Here is a 16273-nt window from a genome sequence, read left to right as displayed (position 1 = left end):
CACTTTGCCGTGACCCCCCCAAACACACCCTGCTGTTAGGAGTTATGAAAATGCATCCTTTATTGTCTGTAATTACTTCTGTCTTTTGGGAACCTCCATGGGAGAGAAACTCTTACATTAGCAGGTCCCAGTTTGGGGCAGGGATGGGCTGAGCCAGCAAACCCAGATCTTTGACCTCATTTCCTCTCTGTAGCCTAGAAAGGGGTTTCTGTGAGCATGGTGCCTTGCTTGTCCCTAACACTTGCACGTGTGTCCACACATGCACACACACACTCATGGCCTGACAGCTTTACTGTGTCTGTCTCCCCTCCCACATGCACACAGAGGCACAAACAGGCACACACACACAACATACACACAAAAACACACACACACATACACACATATATATGCTCATGACCTGACAGCTTTGCTATGTCTGCCTCCCCATGCATGCACACGGACACACACACACACACACACACACACACACACACAAACACACACAAACATGTACACACACATGTTCATGGTCTGACAGCTTTACTGTGTCTGTCCCCCCTCCCATATGCACACAGAGGCACAAACTGGCATACACACACACACACACACACACACACGCACATACACACATATATATGCTCATGGCCTGACAGCTTTGCTATGTCTGCCTCCCCATACATGCACATACACACACACATATATGCACACACACTCATGGCCTGACAGCTTTACTGTGTCTGCCCCCCATATGCACACAGAGGCACACAGAAGCACACACACACACACACACACACACACACGTACACATATGCTTATGGTCTGAAAGCTTTGCTATGTCTGCCTCCCCATGCATGCACACACACAAACACATACAAACAAACATGTATATACATGTTCATGGCCTGACAGCTCTGCTGTGTCTGTCCTCCCCACATGTACACACATGCATATACATGCATACATACACACACACACACACACTCATGGCCTGACAGCTCTCCAGTGTCTGATACACACATAAACACACACACATACACACACACCCAGGCACGCCTGCACACACACACACACACACACACACACACACACTACCTGACAGTTCTGCTGTGTCTGCTCTCCCCACGCCCACACATCCACACATCCACACACACTCATGGCCTGACAGCTCTCCAGTGTCTGACACACACATACACACACACACACACACACAGAGGCACGCATGCACACACACACACAGGCATGCATGCACACACACACACACACACACACACACACACTACCTGACAGTTCTGCTGTGTCTGCTCTCCCCATGCCCACACGTACACACATCCACACACACTCATGGCCTGACAGCTCTCCAGTGTCTGACACACACACACCCAGGCACACATGCACACACACACACACACACACACACACTGCCTGACAGCTCTGCTGTGTCTGCTCTCCCTACTCCCACTCGTACACACATCCACACACACTCATGGCCTGACAGCTCTCCAGTGTCTGACACACACATACACACACACTCACACTCAGGCATGCATGCACACATACACACAGGCACGCATACACACATACACACACACACACACACACACATGCACACTCACATTGCCTGACAGCTCTGCTGTGTCTGCTCTCACCACGCCCACACGTACACAACCACACACACTCATGGTCTGACAGCTCTGTTGAGTTTGCTCCCACCCCCCCCCCACAGCCACACATCCACACACACTCATGGTCTGACAGCTCCGCTGAGTCTGACCCTCAGAGGTTCTTGCGTGTGCATTCATGCTAGACAGGCAGTTACGCTCAGGTGGAACAATGACAGGTACTAGCTGGGTCTCTGTGTGAGTGACAGCAGCAGACAGGACACTCCCAGACTGCCCACTGAAGACCATGGGAGTGTTCATTGCCCTTTTGATGGCTCCTGTTGGGTCAAAAGTTGAGCAGCAGGGCCTAGCAGGTGGCTTGCGTCGGATCCATCCCCTACTGCCTACACTGGGCCTTAACCCTTAGCCCTTCCAGGACAGCTCTGGGCTCAGCATGCTTTGCTCAGGCTGGGGATGCACTAAGGGCTGGGCAGCAGGCAAAATGGGACTCAGGGTTTGGAGCAGCCTGAGAGGAAAGAGGAGGAAAACACCCGTGGCATTGGGATCGAAGGGAGGGTTTAAGCTCTAGCCCTTGATAGGTCTCAGAATTTGTGTTTTCTGAGAACTGAGTACTGAGTCCCTCTGGGTGGTCCCAGGCCCAGCTCCTTCAGATCGTCTTAGGAAGCCCTGGGGAGAGAGGAAAGACCATCATAGGTGAGAGGCTGGCAAGTAGTACGTGTAGATGGGCTGGAGTTACAGGTTGGTATGGAAAGGAAGTTGTGGGGTTATGTCCCGGAAACATGGGCCTTGCCCCTTAGCTCAGTTCAGTGGTCTTTACAGAATATCCAGACTTCCATAGGCACTTGGAGCCCCAGGATGGAAATGTGGCCTTCTGTAAGGCTTGGGCCACTCTGACCATCAGTACCAGGGTGGTCTGGAACTGAGTAATTAGAGCAGAGGCCTGTGTAGCAGATGCAGTGGCTTTAACATAATTTCATTACGTCTAAGATAAGGTTGGAATATGGGGCTGGTTAGCACACTGGTCCTCAGGTTCAGTGACCCAAGGGCACCCTTGGGCTAACCAGAGCTTAGCTCGGCAGGGGGCTTGGGGGCAGCTGCTTTCAGTTGTTGCATTTCCCTTGCTGCCTGGGCTCCACTTGGGTTAAACAGTCAGATTCCCATTCTGGCTCCCTTCCTGTCTTCCCTAGGGACCCTGTTCAGTCCACGGATGGCCAGGGAGAAAGAAGCCAGTGGGTTAATATGAGTGCCCAATTGCAGAGCCTCCGTGAGGCCCTACAACTTTGATGTGACAGATTTGGTAACACCCCTTTGCCATGCTACAGAAGGACATATCTAGAACTTCTATAGAGGCCTGAGGAGTCAGCCAGTGTCTGTGGCAGCTGCCAACTGGCACCTGTGTGTCCAGGGATAGAAAGCCGGCCTTTGCCCTTGGTCAGTAGAGGATGAGAGCTCAGTCCTGTATCATAGTGAGAAACCTGGAGTTTTGGATTCTTTTTAAAGCACAGAAATCAGATAAGAATATGTTTTTGTTTTAATCCCAGGTGTGGGATAAGGGGCTGATTCCCAGCTGCTGTGATTTGCCTCAGGCTCTAGCAGGGATGTGATTTTGCCAGCTCTAGATAGTTTCTGCAATTGTGTGACGTTTAGAATTCTGGGGACTTTTCAGAGGATATGAAACTGCATGATTGGTTGCTGCTGGTCGCAGTTTGTTAAGTAGTCATACGCAAAGAAGAAATTAGCTGTCATGAGGGCAAAGATCTAACTAAAGTCAAATGCCTCTAATCAGCAGAAAGTAGTCTAATGATAACATTGCCCCATTTCCAACCCCTGACTTTATTCGGGGATCTCTTTCTTTTTCTCTTTATCCTTCTTCCTCCTCTATCGAATGTTAGGGGATTGAAAAAATGGAAAAAAAAAAAAACCCACAAAGTAGCCAAAGGCAGCTGCTACACTGTGTAAGCTGTGGCCTTGGTCTCTTTGGTCCCTATGGTGATCCTGAGCTATCTGGGCCATCCCAATCCTGCATCCAAATACTGAGTACTGTCACTCAACAGCGAGGATCTGTCCCTTTGGGATAAACCCTTTACAGTGAATACCAATTCAGGGCTGTTACCTCCAAGCAAATGTGGGCTCACCTACCTCACCTAGCAGGTCCTTACAGAACTAAAGCCCAGTCTTTAGAGCTCATAGAACTGAAGCAACCCCTCCCGCAGAGTCCTTCCCGAGCCACTCCCGAGACTCTTGGGACTACTATGAAGCCCCCGGCACCCTTATTTTTACAGTCTTCCCCTGGCCTGGGCCTGGGGTGTGCACTGCATCCTGGGTAATGCTCCCTGGGTAATCTACCTGTGGTAGATGCTCCTTACGTCTGTAAAGGTTGGGAAGACATCGTGGCTTCCTTGGACATCCCGTGGAATGGTTTCTGGGGGTATCTTACGAGTCCTTTTCTCTGCAAAACGAAGATAGCGAGCAAAACCACTTCTCTGGGTACCTGAGCCAGGACACTGCCGGGCCCTTTGGGGCCCCAAGGGCCTCTTGTCAGAGGGCGGGTGGCCAACTGTAGCTGCAGATGTAGGCACAGAGCCCAAGGTAGAAGGAGCTCCGGTGGAAGACTTCGCCTCAGGAGGCAGGGTGTTGGTGACTACAGTGTAGGTGACCACGGGGTTTGGTTACCGGTTGGCCTTACAAGGCATGGCGTAAGGGAGGGGTGGCTCCCATCTGTGCTTTCAAGGGCCACAGTGCTGTTCTGGTGGGAGAAGAGAGAGGGGCCGTTGGAGGGGTGCTGTGGGTAGTGGCAGAGGAAGGGAAGCTGGGCTTGAGACTGGGAGTAGTAAGGTTGCAGCATGGATGGTGACCCGAGGTTGGGTGTCACAGGAGGCAGACACAGATGACCATCAGGGGACATTAGGCTTTGAGGAATTCTGCGCCTTCTACAAGATGATGTCCACCCGCCGAGACCTCTACCTGCTCATGCTGACCTACAGCAACCATAAGGACCACTTGGATGCCTCCGACCTACAGCGCTTTCTGGAGGTGGAGCAGAAGGTGAGGCCCTGCCAGAAGCTGTGTGGCTGGTGGGTGCGGCCTCAACTTCAGCCACCATGTGTTCTGAGCTTCCTAGCAGAGTAGAGTTGGGCCCTTGACACTGCCAGGTAAGTGAGGAAGCTTACAGGTTCTTCACAGACAGAGGAGGCCTCTGGTCAGTGAGTCCCCCACCCAAAGCCTCCAGGGGGTCACCCTTCCCCTTGGCAAAATTTTCATACTGAGCATTTCATGGGCTGGGGTTACATTGCCCGATCTCTGGGAACCACTCTTCTGGATGTTGCGCAGCAACGTGTCCTGCCTGACTCCATATGTGGTCTTTCTGCAACTACCAGTCCATTCGGCAAACACTTAAAATACCCCTAGAACTCTTTACCTTGGCCCTAGGAACTCAGTCCACCATAAAGGAATCAACATCAAGACCGTGTTCTTAGGCACTGCCCTGCTGCCTACCCCACTCATGTGTAGAGTCCCAGAGACACCACCCCCTTACCTTAGAACAGGCCTGGGCATGGACAAGGTACTGCCCACTCTGATGACAGGGAGATGGGAGGCCCAGCCCTCTGGAGAGAACACTCCCATAGACAATAGGGCAGCATGCGGCTCCCCCTGCCCCGGGGCACTTTGAGGAACAGCCTCTTGGACTTATCTGCCAGGGTCTTCCTGGATCTTTTCCCAGGAGAAGGGCATGCTTTGGGGATTAGTTACTGTCTGGGACCTGCTCACAGCCCTCAGTTTTCCCAGGTACATGTTCAGAGTCCCCCTTATAATGGTGGACCATGTCTCACCACGGCAGGGAGGGACTAGGTAGCTGAATGGTGGACCATGTCTCACTACAGCAGGGAGGGACTAGGTAGCTGAATGGTGGACCATGTCTCACCACAGCAGGGAGGGGACTAGGTAGCTGAATGGTGGACCATGTCTCACCACAGCAGGGAGGGGACTAGGTAGCTGAATGGCGGACCATGTCTCACCACGGCAGGGAGGGGACTAGGTAGCTGAATGGTGGACCATGTCTCACCACGGCAGGGAGGGACTAGGTAGCTGAATGGTGGACCATGTCTCACCACAGCAGGGAGGGACTAGGTAGCTGAATGGCAGCTGTGGGCTTGGGATTAGAGGTTCGAGTCCTGGCCCTGCCCAGGGTTACCTCCACATCACCATGGCCTACAGTGTTATTGCTAGACCCTGCTTCACTCCACAAGGCTGGCCCAAATCCAACATCTTGGCTTCTTTTCTGTTGCTGTGATAAAATAGACCGGCAAAAGCAACTTAAGGGAGATAGAGTTTATTTGGCCCACAATTCCAAGTTATAGTGCACTGTGACCAGGAAGTCAGAGTCAGGAGCCTGAGGAAACTGGGTCTCCTGTAAGGAATGCATATGTGCCGTGCTTAGCTGGGATTCTCCATCGTATGGTCCAGGATCCCCTTCCCAAGGGAACAGACCTCCCTTAGTTAGAGTTTTGTTGCTGTGAACAGATACCATGACCAAGGCAACTCTTATAAGGACAATATTTAATTGGGGCTACCTTACAGGTTCAGAGGTTCAGTCCATTATCATCAAGGTGGGAACATGGCAGCATCCAGGCAGGCATAGTGCAAACAGAGCTGAAAGTTGTACATCTTCATCTGAAGGCTGCTAGTGGAAGACTGACTTCCAGGCAGCTAGGATGAGGGTCTTAAAGCCCACGCCCACAATCACACACCTATTCCAATGAGGCCACACCTCCAAATAGAGCCACTCCCTGGGGCCAAGCATATTCAAACCATGACAAGACCCATCCACAAGATGGGTCTTCCTCCCGGATTAACATAAGACAGGCCCCAACTCTTGTCCCCAAAGGCCAGCCTGATCTAGACAAGAAGTCTCACGGTAGTCTATGCTATGAATAAGCTAGCCTGGGCTCGTACCTCTGCTTTGGCATAGATGAACGGTGTGACCCTGGAGAGCTGTCAGAACATCATCGAGCAGTTTGAGCCTTGCCTGGAAAATAAGAGCAAGGGGGTGCTGGGGATTGACGGTGAGTGGGTGCTTCCCTCAGTTCTGCTGTCCCGGGGGATGATGGGAAACTGCTGAGGCAGCTGCATGCCTGCACAGAGGACTCCACCTGTGGGGCAGGTAGTCATGAGCTGAGCCCAGTGACAGAGATACACTCCTGTGTACACTGCAGGCTTTACCAACTACACCCGGAGCCCTGCCGGTGACATCTTCAACCCTGAGCACCACCGAGTGCACCAAGACATGACGCAGCCGCTGAGTCACTACTTCATCACCTCCTCCCACAACACCTACCTCGTGGGTGACCAGCTCATGTCCCAGTCTCGGGTGGACATGTATGCCTGGGTCCTGCAGGCCGGCTGCCGCTGTGTGGAGGGTATGCACATCTGGTCTCTGCCCTCTATCACCGAGGAGCAGAGTGTCCGCTGTAGATGGCACCTCCTTCAGGAAATGGGCTTGGACTAATGCCACGGGGGAGTCGGCGGGAGAGTGGGGGCTCTGGCAGGGTTCCTTTTGTTCACCACTGAGAGAACAGACCACCCCCCAATGCTTGGAGCCCAGGGACTAAGCCTCCCCAGGTTCACACAGCCGAGCGTTCGGGGCTAACTAGGATCTATTTGCCTACAGTGGACTGCTGGGACGGGCCCGATGGAGAACCCATCGTCCACCACGGCTACACCCTGACCTCCAAGATCCTTTTCAAAGACGTCATCGAAACCATCAACAAACACGCCTTCATCAAGAACGAGTGAGTGACCCGGCTCCTGTGGGGGGGGGGGGATGGTAGGCGGGGGCGGCTCCAGAGGCAGACAGGGGAAATGCATGCAGGGTCTGGATCTCTCCTCTTCTCCCCTTATGTTTCCCAGTGGGCAGTGACTATGTTATACAACTGGTGGGTTTTGTTTAGAGGTTGTTCTTTGAGGAGAGTAGCAGGGGAGGGAATCCAGCCATGGGGGGTGGGAGGAAAGGTTACAGTATAGTAAGAATGGATGGTAGGGTGGTCATGTGGCTATAACCTGCCCACATACACACTGTGGCAATCTCTCATCTCAATCACCCATGGAAGTGACAACTCTATCACTAATTACCCCCAGGAAGCTACTCTGTGTCCAGACGCAATTCGCTGTCATTCAGCTGTGGCTGTGGACACTGTTGAAAAAAAAAAAATCCAATTTGGTTTCTGGAAATAGAAGACATTAACTTGGCTAAACAAGACTCTGAAGCAGAAAAGGAAGTGGTGAAATGGAAAGACAGATGGATCTAGGGAACAGACGTGGTTTCAGAGGGTGTAGCAGGAGGGCTCTTGGGGGTGCCCCTGAGGAGGTGTTGGAGTCCAGGGGCAGCTGGGATATACAGATGTCCTGTAGCCGACAGGGGGCTGCTTCTGTGAACCAGCATCATCTTTCCAGGTACAGTGTTCCCTGTAAGGACCTGTCTTCTTTCTGGTAAATGGGGAGAAAAATACTTTTGCCCTGGTATCTGTTTGTCCTTTCCGCATCACATGACTGCCCATTTCTTGTTCTGGACACTTAGGTTTTCTAGATAGATCACAATTGGCTTTTGGTAAGAATCAAAATGAAATGTGTATTACATACAGTTAAAAATAAACAAGGCACCGGTGTTGTAAAGGCACTGCCCATGCTCTTCACTCAGCACGGAGCAGGCAGAGGCTTCTGCTTGATGGTTCACGCCAGGCTTAGGTCAGGATCCCAGGGTCGTCCATTGTGTAGATCAAAGAGATTATATTTCTTACAGCTTATCCACTATTCCATAGTGTTTCATAATGCCATCTTCAAACCATGACTTTTTACTTTCCCAGATTTTGTAATTGCCTTTTTTTCCCCCTCATGCTTTCTTTACTTGTCCCTAAAATTTCTCAGCTTCTCTCCCACCCATTTTATTTAATTTTCAGAGTTATTGGTGGGTCACCTCTTAGAGCAGACGGAATGGCACAGGTGGCCTGATATAGGTGTGAGGCTAGTCAGTCTCTGGGGTCATGGCCTTCTCCCATTCCTCTTGGGACCACAGGTACCCAGTGATCCTGTCCATTGAGAACCACTGTAGTGTTGTTCAGCAGAAGAAGATGGCCCAGTATCTGACTGACATACTTGGGGACAAGCTGGACCTCTCCTCAGTGAGCAGCGAAGATGCCACCATGCTTCCTTCTCCACAGATGCTTAAGGGCAAGATCCTGGTGAAGGTGAGGTTTCTAGGACCAGCATCGTGATGGCTCTGGCCTGGGGCCAAGCTGGAGAATTACTATATCTACGGACAGACTGGGAGGAGGGAGGTACTCACTCTCAGGATGGCTGTGTCACCTTGAGCCACTTCACTTGTATGCTGCTGCTATAGCACCAACTGGTTGCACGGTTACAATCCACGTGTGGCCTGGAGTTCCAAGAAGGAACTTTACAAAGGCCTCCTCCCTATGGCGGCTCCTCCCGGTGGGTACCAGCCGCTGGATTCCCGGTCGCCCCTCGGGGCTTCTCCTGTTATCTACCTCTTCCCCCAGGGTAAGAAGCTCCCTGCCAATATCAGTGAGGATGCGGAAGAAGGCGAAGTATCTGATGAGGACAGTGCTGATGAGATGGAGGATGACTGCAAGCTCCTCAATGGGGATGTGAGTGGGAGCCCAGGCTCTGCTCGAGGCCCTGAGGCTCGTAGGGAACCTGGAGTTGGCCCCAAACCCCCAGACCGATTCTCAGCACAAAGGAAATTTATTCGCCCCAGAGGGAGAGAGGGCAGGGAATCAGAGACGAGGACAGGGGATGGAGGATGAGGGAGAAGGAGAAGGCAACAAGGGAGGGGCAAGGGGTATTTGTCCCGGGGGACAAAGGACTGCCTCTGGATAGAGAGGAGACAGATGTGGCCCATAGGCAAATGGTCGTTTATAAGTGCAAAAAAATAAAAAATATGAGAAACCCTGTGTTAGGATGAGATGTTTGGTTTTAATTAGGCCTGTTAATTAGGTAAGTCAAAGGGGGCTTTTGATTGCTGGACTTCAGTATTGTGATAGTTGGACCTTGGTGGTCAGCCTCAAGAGGAGGAAGTGACCAAAAAAGGGGACAGACCTTGGTGGCTAGCCTTAAGAAAGTAATCTAACGGATTTTATCAAGGCAGAGGGAATTAGGGAGAAGGGCAAGGCCTGCCAGACCCAGGCTGGCCATGCTCAGGCTGGCTAGCGTCCCTTCAAGGGTGGGGAGCAGCCTCTTGTCCTGGTTTCCAGGATCAGTGAGGAAGGCTGGCAGCAGCAGCAGCAGGAGGAGGAGGAGGAGGAGGAGGGGACATACTGTAAATGCTGTAGTGTACCAAGCCTAAGACACTAGGGAAGCAGAGGTAGGTGGATCTCTGTGAGATCGAGGCCGGCCCTCTTTACCAGTGAATTCCAGGACAGCGAGGGCTACTGCACAGAGAAACCCCGCCTTGGAAGAGAGAGCAAGGAAGGGAGGAGTGGGGAGGGGGACAGGGAAGGGGAGGGGAAGAGGGAGGGGGAGCACAGGGAGAGGGGAGGGCCCTCGTGTCTATTACACAGGCCACCCACACACCTACTGTTTTCCCATTCGGGTTTCCATTGCTAAGCTGACCTGGATTTTGTCTGTGACGGTGATGCGTCACAGACTCCTTGGCCCCTCGGTGAGCAGAGGCAACACTGAGGGGTGCACCTTGGGCTCTACACCATTCCCACTCATACCCCCACCCGTTCCTGCCATGCTTTAACTCAGAGCACCTCAGCTGCCTGGCCAAAGTCTGCCCTGTCCCTGCTGGCTGCTCAACACATATGGCGGACAGCGTGTGGGTCTCAGATCCTGTTATCTTCTGAACGCTCCGACCCTCCTCCTCTTGGGCAGAACCACACTACTTTAGGGACTGCATATGTCTGGGTTTCAGCGCTGTCTATAGTCGCCTGGGGTAAACCACAGCCTCTGCGCTGAGACTCACTGGGTATGTATAGGGAACGTTAGGACCGCAATGCTCTCAGTGGCCAGTGCTCATGACCAGCTACCCCATGCCCTGCACCAGAACCAACTTCAAGGGCCAGCTGCAGTGCTGAGACCTCCTGTGTGGCAGCACTGACATCCCACAGAGCAGCTGACCCGGCCCAGGGCTGAGGGCTGAGGAGGGAGCCTGAGCCGTCCTCGGGTTGGTCCTGGGGGAGCCGAGTGGAGGAAGGCTTCTGGGCATTGCTCATCCACTGCTCTCAGCCACTGTGAGGCAGCGGAGACTTTATTGTCCCCTGAGGAGTCATCAGATGGGAAAATAATTGTGCAGAAGGCCTCCGGGCCAGCGCTGCCTAATTGTTTTAGAAAACCCTGAGACAGCAGATTCTTCCTGCTTCCGGAGTGCTGGCTGGCCCAGGATGGTGGCAGAACTTAGGACTGACATCCTTAATGGGGGCTACCCTATCCTGAGCATGCGGGGGGTGTCCCGATGTCCCAGACTGAGGTCCTCCCTCAAGTGCTCCAACTACATCAGGGCCTCACTGAACACAGCCAGGGTTAGAGGTTCCTGTCCCTGCTGGCTGCTCAACATTTATGGCAGACAGCGTGTGGGTCTCAGATCCTATGTTATGTTCCGAACGTCCCGACCTCCTTCTCTGGGGCCACACTACTTTAGGGACTACATGTATCTGGGTTTTGGCCTGCCCATAGCTGCCCAAGGGCAAATCACAGCCTCTGTGCTGAGACTCACAGGGTATGTATAGGGACTGTGGGGCTGCTCTCCAGGATGGGGACAGACACTAATGGGCTGACCTGTGGCAGGCCTCCACCAACCGGAAGCGTGTGGAAAACATTGCAAAGAAGAAGCTTGATTCTCTGATCAAGGAGTCAAAGATCCGTGACTGTGAAGACCCCAATGACTTCTCTGTGTCCACACTGTCCCCCTCTGGAAAGCTTGGGCACAAAGCAGAGGCCAAGAAGGTGAGCCCTCTGTTGTTGTTGACATGTATTTTTCCAACATCTATCATGAGCTGGGTGAGGACCCCAGACACGTGGAAGTGGATAGATGTCTATGCACATACAGGCACTGGTGTGCAGAGGTATGTCTATAAATCTATCCATATACACACCTGTACCTTTCCATATGCCAGTACACACACACAGCCCTGCACTTAAACACACATGTGCATAATACCTATACATGTGCATACACACCTGCATTCACACCCATATGAAAGTACACCTCTGCACACACCTACATGCATGCATGTGCATATGCATGCTTGTGTGCTTATACACACTCGCACGTGTGCACATAGCTGCACACATACCTGTACACTCACACCCATCTGTACATACCTATACAACATTCACACATTTACACACCTGCATAGATGTCTGTGCACACTCATGTACACTAGCACAGTATCTGTATGTGGGCAAGTATGCTCTTAGGGACCTAAGGCTTCTCTTGGAGGGGCTTTGAGCATTGCCTACCTTGGTGAGGGTTTCATGGGTGATGGAGGAATAGACAGCAGGATCTCAGGGCCCAGGCAGTCCTGAGAGCTATCTGAAGCATCTTAGATATGTGTTGGTGTGCCGCTGTTGGGGAGCAGCAAGCCAGGCTTGAAGGACAGACTAGCAGCTGGCTGTGGTGGCCATGGCAGCTGACCTCGCAGCTGAGCAAGGCATCTGCAGGGTGAGATGTCTGGAGAGCCATCCCTCCACTCTCCTGCCCTTCCTTGCCACTGGCTGGCTTCTAGCTGTTGCCAAGGCTCTTGGGAGGGCCGGAAGAGGACCTCTTCCAGAAGGACAGGGTCTGCTCCTGCTGTCTTTTTAGAGGTGTGTTTGTTTCCACCCACAACCCTAGAGAGCTCAGCACAGCTGATGATAGTTCTGCAGGTGGCTCACACGGGTCCCGTGCACACGGCCTTCTCTTTATTTTTAGCTCCCAGACATTTGGGCAGGAGAGTATAACCTGCCTGATGCTTTGCCCAGCCTCCATGAGTAGGGGGGCTGAGTGGAGGTGGGGCCCTGTCACTGGTCCAACCCTGGTGAAAGTTAATAGGATCTCTGCTTTTCTTGGCCAACAAGAGGGACACCTGGGGCCAAGAGCACAGCTTGGCCCTTGCCATCTCATGTGTGAATAACTGTGCTTAGAGAAAGCTTCTTGGAGGAAGAGGGTGAGGGGAGGGGGAGGAGAGAGGGGAGGAGGAGGAAGAGTTCTAGTATTTAGATACCCAGGTTAGAGAAGAAGCTTTACCCCCAGCCTGACAGTATCACCAGGCTGTCTGCACAGCTTGCAAGAGACAGGTAGAAAGGAAAGGCATAATGAAGCTTGCTGAACTAGGGGCTTAAGAAGTATAGAGTAGGGCGCTGGTCAGCCAGGGAGCTTCCTGTGGCATTGTCCAGGCAGAGAGGAGAATATCTGTGCTGCTCTTGATTTGTGTGCATATTTTGATCATTCCAGTCATGGTGATGGCAACAATTTGGACATTACTTAAATAATTTAGAAACATTTCAGCCCCATGGGATTCCCAACACAGAAGTGAAGCTGCTAAGGCCTCTCCCACTACACGTCCCCAGATTGAGAGGAAAGTGGACTAGCATAGCTGGGGGCTGATCTGTTCAGGGCCAGATCAGATGGTGCCTTGGCACTGGGAGTCTGCCTCTGGCTCTGGACCCGGGAAGTCTGTGGACTGCAAGGGCCTGGTTAACATGGCTACTTTGGGCATTAGGAAAGGCCAGGCACATCTGCTCCTGACCCTCGAAGAGGGTAGAGGAGGGAGTCAGGGCGAGGGCGGCTGGCAGGAGCTTCTGGCCACTGTCGCATCAGTAAGATCTGCAACAGCAGTGCCTGGTGATGTCAAGGCAGAGTGACTTCGACAGGAGAGAGCATGGGAAAACATCAGCTGTTTTCTGAGAGTTCTCTGTGGTCCAGGACCAAAGTAGGCTCTTTACAGCATCTCTAGACTGCCCACACACATGTGTAAGGGTGTGTACAAGTGTCCATAGTGCATGCAGGGGTGTGTACATACTGTGTGGTATATACAAGAGTCTATAATGTATGTGGGAGTCCACAGTGTGTACAGGAATCTGTGTGTATGCAAAGGTCCATATTATGTGCAGTGGTCCATGGTGCGCGCAGGTGTCTGTGGTGTGTGCCGTGTCTATGGTATATGAAGAAGTGCCCATTGCATGTATAGGAATGTCCTTGGGCTGCTGTGTAGGGCTGCCCATGGTGTGTACAGTAACGCCAATGCTATGTGCAGATACGACCTGTGCACACCCGGGGATTCACGCCATGGTGTGTGGACAGTTCTCACCTGTATAGCATAGGGGCGCATGCTGCATCTGTGCTCTCCCTGATCCCCGTCTCCAGCAGGGTCCCCTAGCTACAGCTACATGGATGTGGTGTGTGTGATAGAAACCATCCTCTCCCTGTGCTAGGTAACAAAGTGAAGTGGGGGAGGCCCTGACTAGCGCTGTCCTGGGTTTACAAGCATCTATGCAGGAGTCGTGTGGAGTGGGTGGTGATGCCATAATGGTCTGAGAGAAGCCAGGGTGCAGTACAGTTGCCCAGCGACTTTCATGTGAACAAGCATCCAGGAAGGGGTCCTGGCTAGGGCCTGGGAGGATGTGGGGTGTGCCTACCCTGTGCCCAGTGCATAGGCAGTCCTGCCCTGTGCCCAGCGCGTAGGCAGCCCTGCCCTGTGCCCAGCGTGTAGGCAGCCCTGCCCTGTGCCCCTCAGACCAGTCAGCTGGCTGCATCTGGGATAAGCGCTGCAGCAACAGGCTGGGGCATCAGGGCTTCAAAAAAGGATTACGTGAGTAGACTCGGCTGGAGAACATTCCAGATGCAAGCTGCATTTATTATGCAGTCTCTATTCACGATAAAGAAATTTGGAACTGATTGCTTGAGTTTAAAGCCACACACCATGAGAGGCTGGTGCGGGCACGTGAATGAATATATGCCGCTCTGTCTTGGGCCCAACTATTCGGGCCTCTTCCTGGCAGTTGTGCCTGACCCTACCCCTACCCCAGATCAGCACCTCGCTTCCAGGCCTGGTCAAATCTGCCTCCTTCAGAAAGGCTTTCTGGGGCCACCAGGGAGCTATCCTTCCTTCCTTATGTGGTTGGAGGTTGGGTTCAACTTCTATCTGTCTCTCAGGGTCAGAGCAAGGTTGAGGAAGACGTGGAGTCCGGGGAGGACACAGGGGTGAGCAGGCGGAACAGCCGTCTCCTCATGAGCAGCTTCTCCAAGCGCAAGGTAAGCAGAGGTCCTGGGCTCAGGGGTCCCATGTGGTTCCACCACCATCCCTGTACTGTTTGTTAGCTGTGGTTGGGGCCAGGTTCCTAAGGTAGGAGCTCTGGCTACTGCCTTCCCTTGGCCCACACTGGCCAGTGTCTGAGATTCAGACACTGAGAATCCCAAGAGTCCCTCGGGGCCAGGGCACTGCAGTTATCTCTGTGGGTCCGCTTAGGAACCTGGACAGATAGCCCCTACCCTGCACCTCCTGGCCTTTTACATGTCCTGGCTTGATCTCAGGCCACAATTCCACTTTCCCACACAGAAAAAAGGCAGCAAGATAAAGAAGGTGGCCAGCGTGGAAGAGGGGGACGAGACCCTGGACTCCCCAGGAAGCCAGAGCCGAGGGTCAGTGCCCTGCCCAGTGCGTGCGTGCGTGTGTGCATGTATGCGCATGTGTGTGCATATGCATGCATGTGTGTGAGTCCTGCCCAGTCCCAGAGAGCTGTCCCCGAGTGCTGAGCAGAGATGGGTGGCTGGTATGGGAATCCACGAACACTTAAGCAGGTAATGAGAAAGTGGAGTTGTCCAGGCAGCAGCAGAAAGCACAGGGTAAGCCTAGCTTAGGGACTAGACCAGCAGGGCTCCCGAGGGTCCCTCAGAGTCTCTTGGGCCTAGGCACTGCCCGACTAACCAGACCTCAGCTCCCACCTCCTCTTCCAAAGGCCCCCAGCTTCATGTTCCCTTCAGGGGTAGAGCCTGTCTCTCTCTGTGCCTCCTATACCCTACGAGAGTGTCAGCTATTCTGGGATACCACCAGTCATCTGCTCGCTTCCCACAGCACCTTTATGGGTTCACTGGGGCCTACACTGTTAATGCAGCTTGGAGCTCATCTTCACCACAGGAGGGTCCTTCTGACCCCATTCCCCACTCCTGCCTTCCCCCTCCATTTTCCTCTCCAGGCCTTGCTCATGTCTGTCTATCTGTGTCGCACCCGGTCTCTCCCCACCTACGTGTCTGCAATCCCAGCTCTGCCTTGCCACACTGCTAAGACATTACATTCTTTGTCACTGGCCTGCCTCTTCTCCATGACTTAGTCTTTCTAGTACGCCCCTTCCCAGAACCCTTCAGAAGCTCATGTTCCTCAGAACGTCCCTTGGCCGAGCAGGAATCCCCAGCTTCGATCTTGTTCATGTTCAAGGGCACCCAGTGGTTTTGTTCCAAAGATCCCATGATGGCTTCGGAGCAGCCCACACCTAGCGGACACATCTCTATCACCTCGTCACTGATAGGGTTGGCCTGTCCCAGACTCCTGTGAGATTACCTTGGATATCAGGGCAGTAGGTACACTGAACAGAGCGGAGGGTCAGGCTGAGCCTGAGCTACCAGGACGCTGGAAGGTTAGAGTAGGGTACCTGTCTGCTGGGGTGCAATGGATCTTAAC

General features: G+C 52.9%; 1 protein-coding gene across 4 annotated transcripts in view; it reads left to right on the top strand.

Annotated features, from left to right (window-relative positions):
* Positions 1–16273, top strand: part of Plch2 (phospholipase C eta 2) — a 61746-nt gene that overhangs the window by 37027 nt on the left and 8446 nt on the right. For all 4 annotated transcript variants that reach the window (XR_003844090.1, XR_003844089.1, XM_029540261.1 and 1 more), the window contains exons 5-13: positions 4476–4646; positions 6571–6664; positions 6815–7018; positions 7270–7390; positions 8671–8842; positions 9155–9262; positions 11403–11561; positions 14752–14850; positions 15155–15237. Coding sequence is in view for 2 of the 4 variants with exons in the window: in XM_029540261.1 (XP_029396121.1) it covers positions 4476–4646; positions 6571–6664; positions 6815–7018; positions 7270–7390; positions 8671–8842; positions 9155–9262; positions 11403–11561; positions 14752–14850; positions 15155–15237 (1211 nt within the window). In the remaining 2 variants the exon portion in view is untranslated. The remainder of the gene's footprint in view (positions 1–4475; positions 4647–6570; positions 6665–6814; positions 7019–7269; positions 7391–8670; positions 8843–9154; positions 9263–11402; positions 11562–14751; positions 14851–15154; positions 15238–16273) is intronic.

Source organism: Mus pahari, chromosome 6 (assembly GCF_900095145.1).
Source record: "Mus pahari chromosome 6, PAHARI_EIJ_v1.1, whole genome shotgun sequence".
Taxonomy (NCBI): domain Eukaryota; kingdom Metazoa; phylum Chordata; class Mammalia; order Rodentia; family Muridae; genus Mus; species Mus pahari.
The sequence above is the reverse complement of the archived record's forward strand: the minus strand, read 5'-3'. Positions and strand labels throughout refer to the sequence as shown.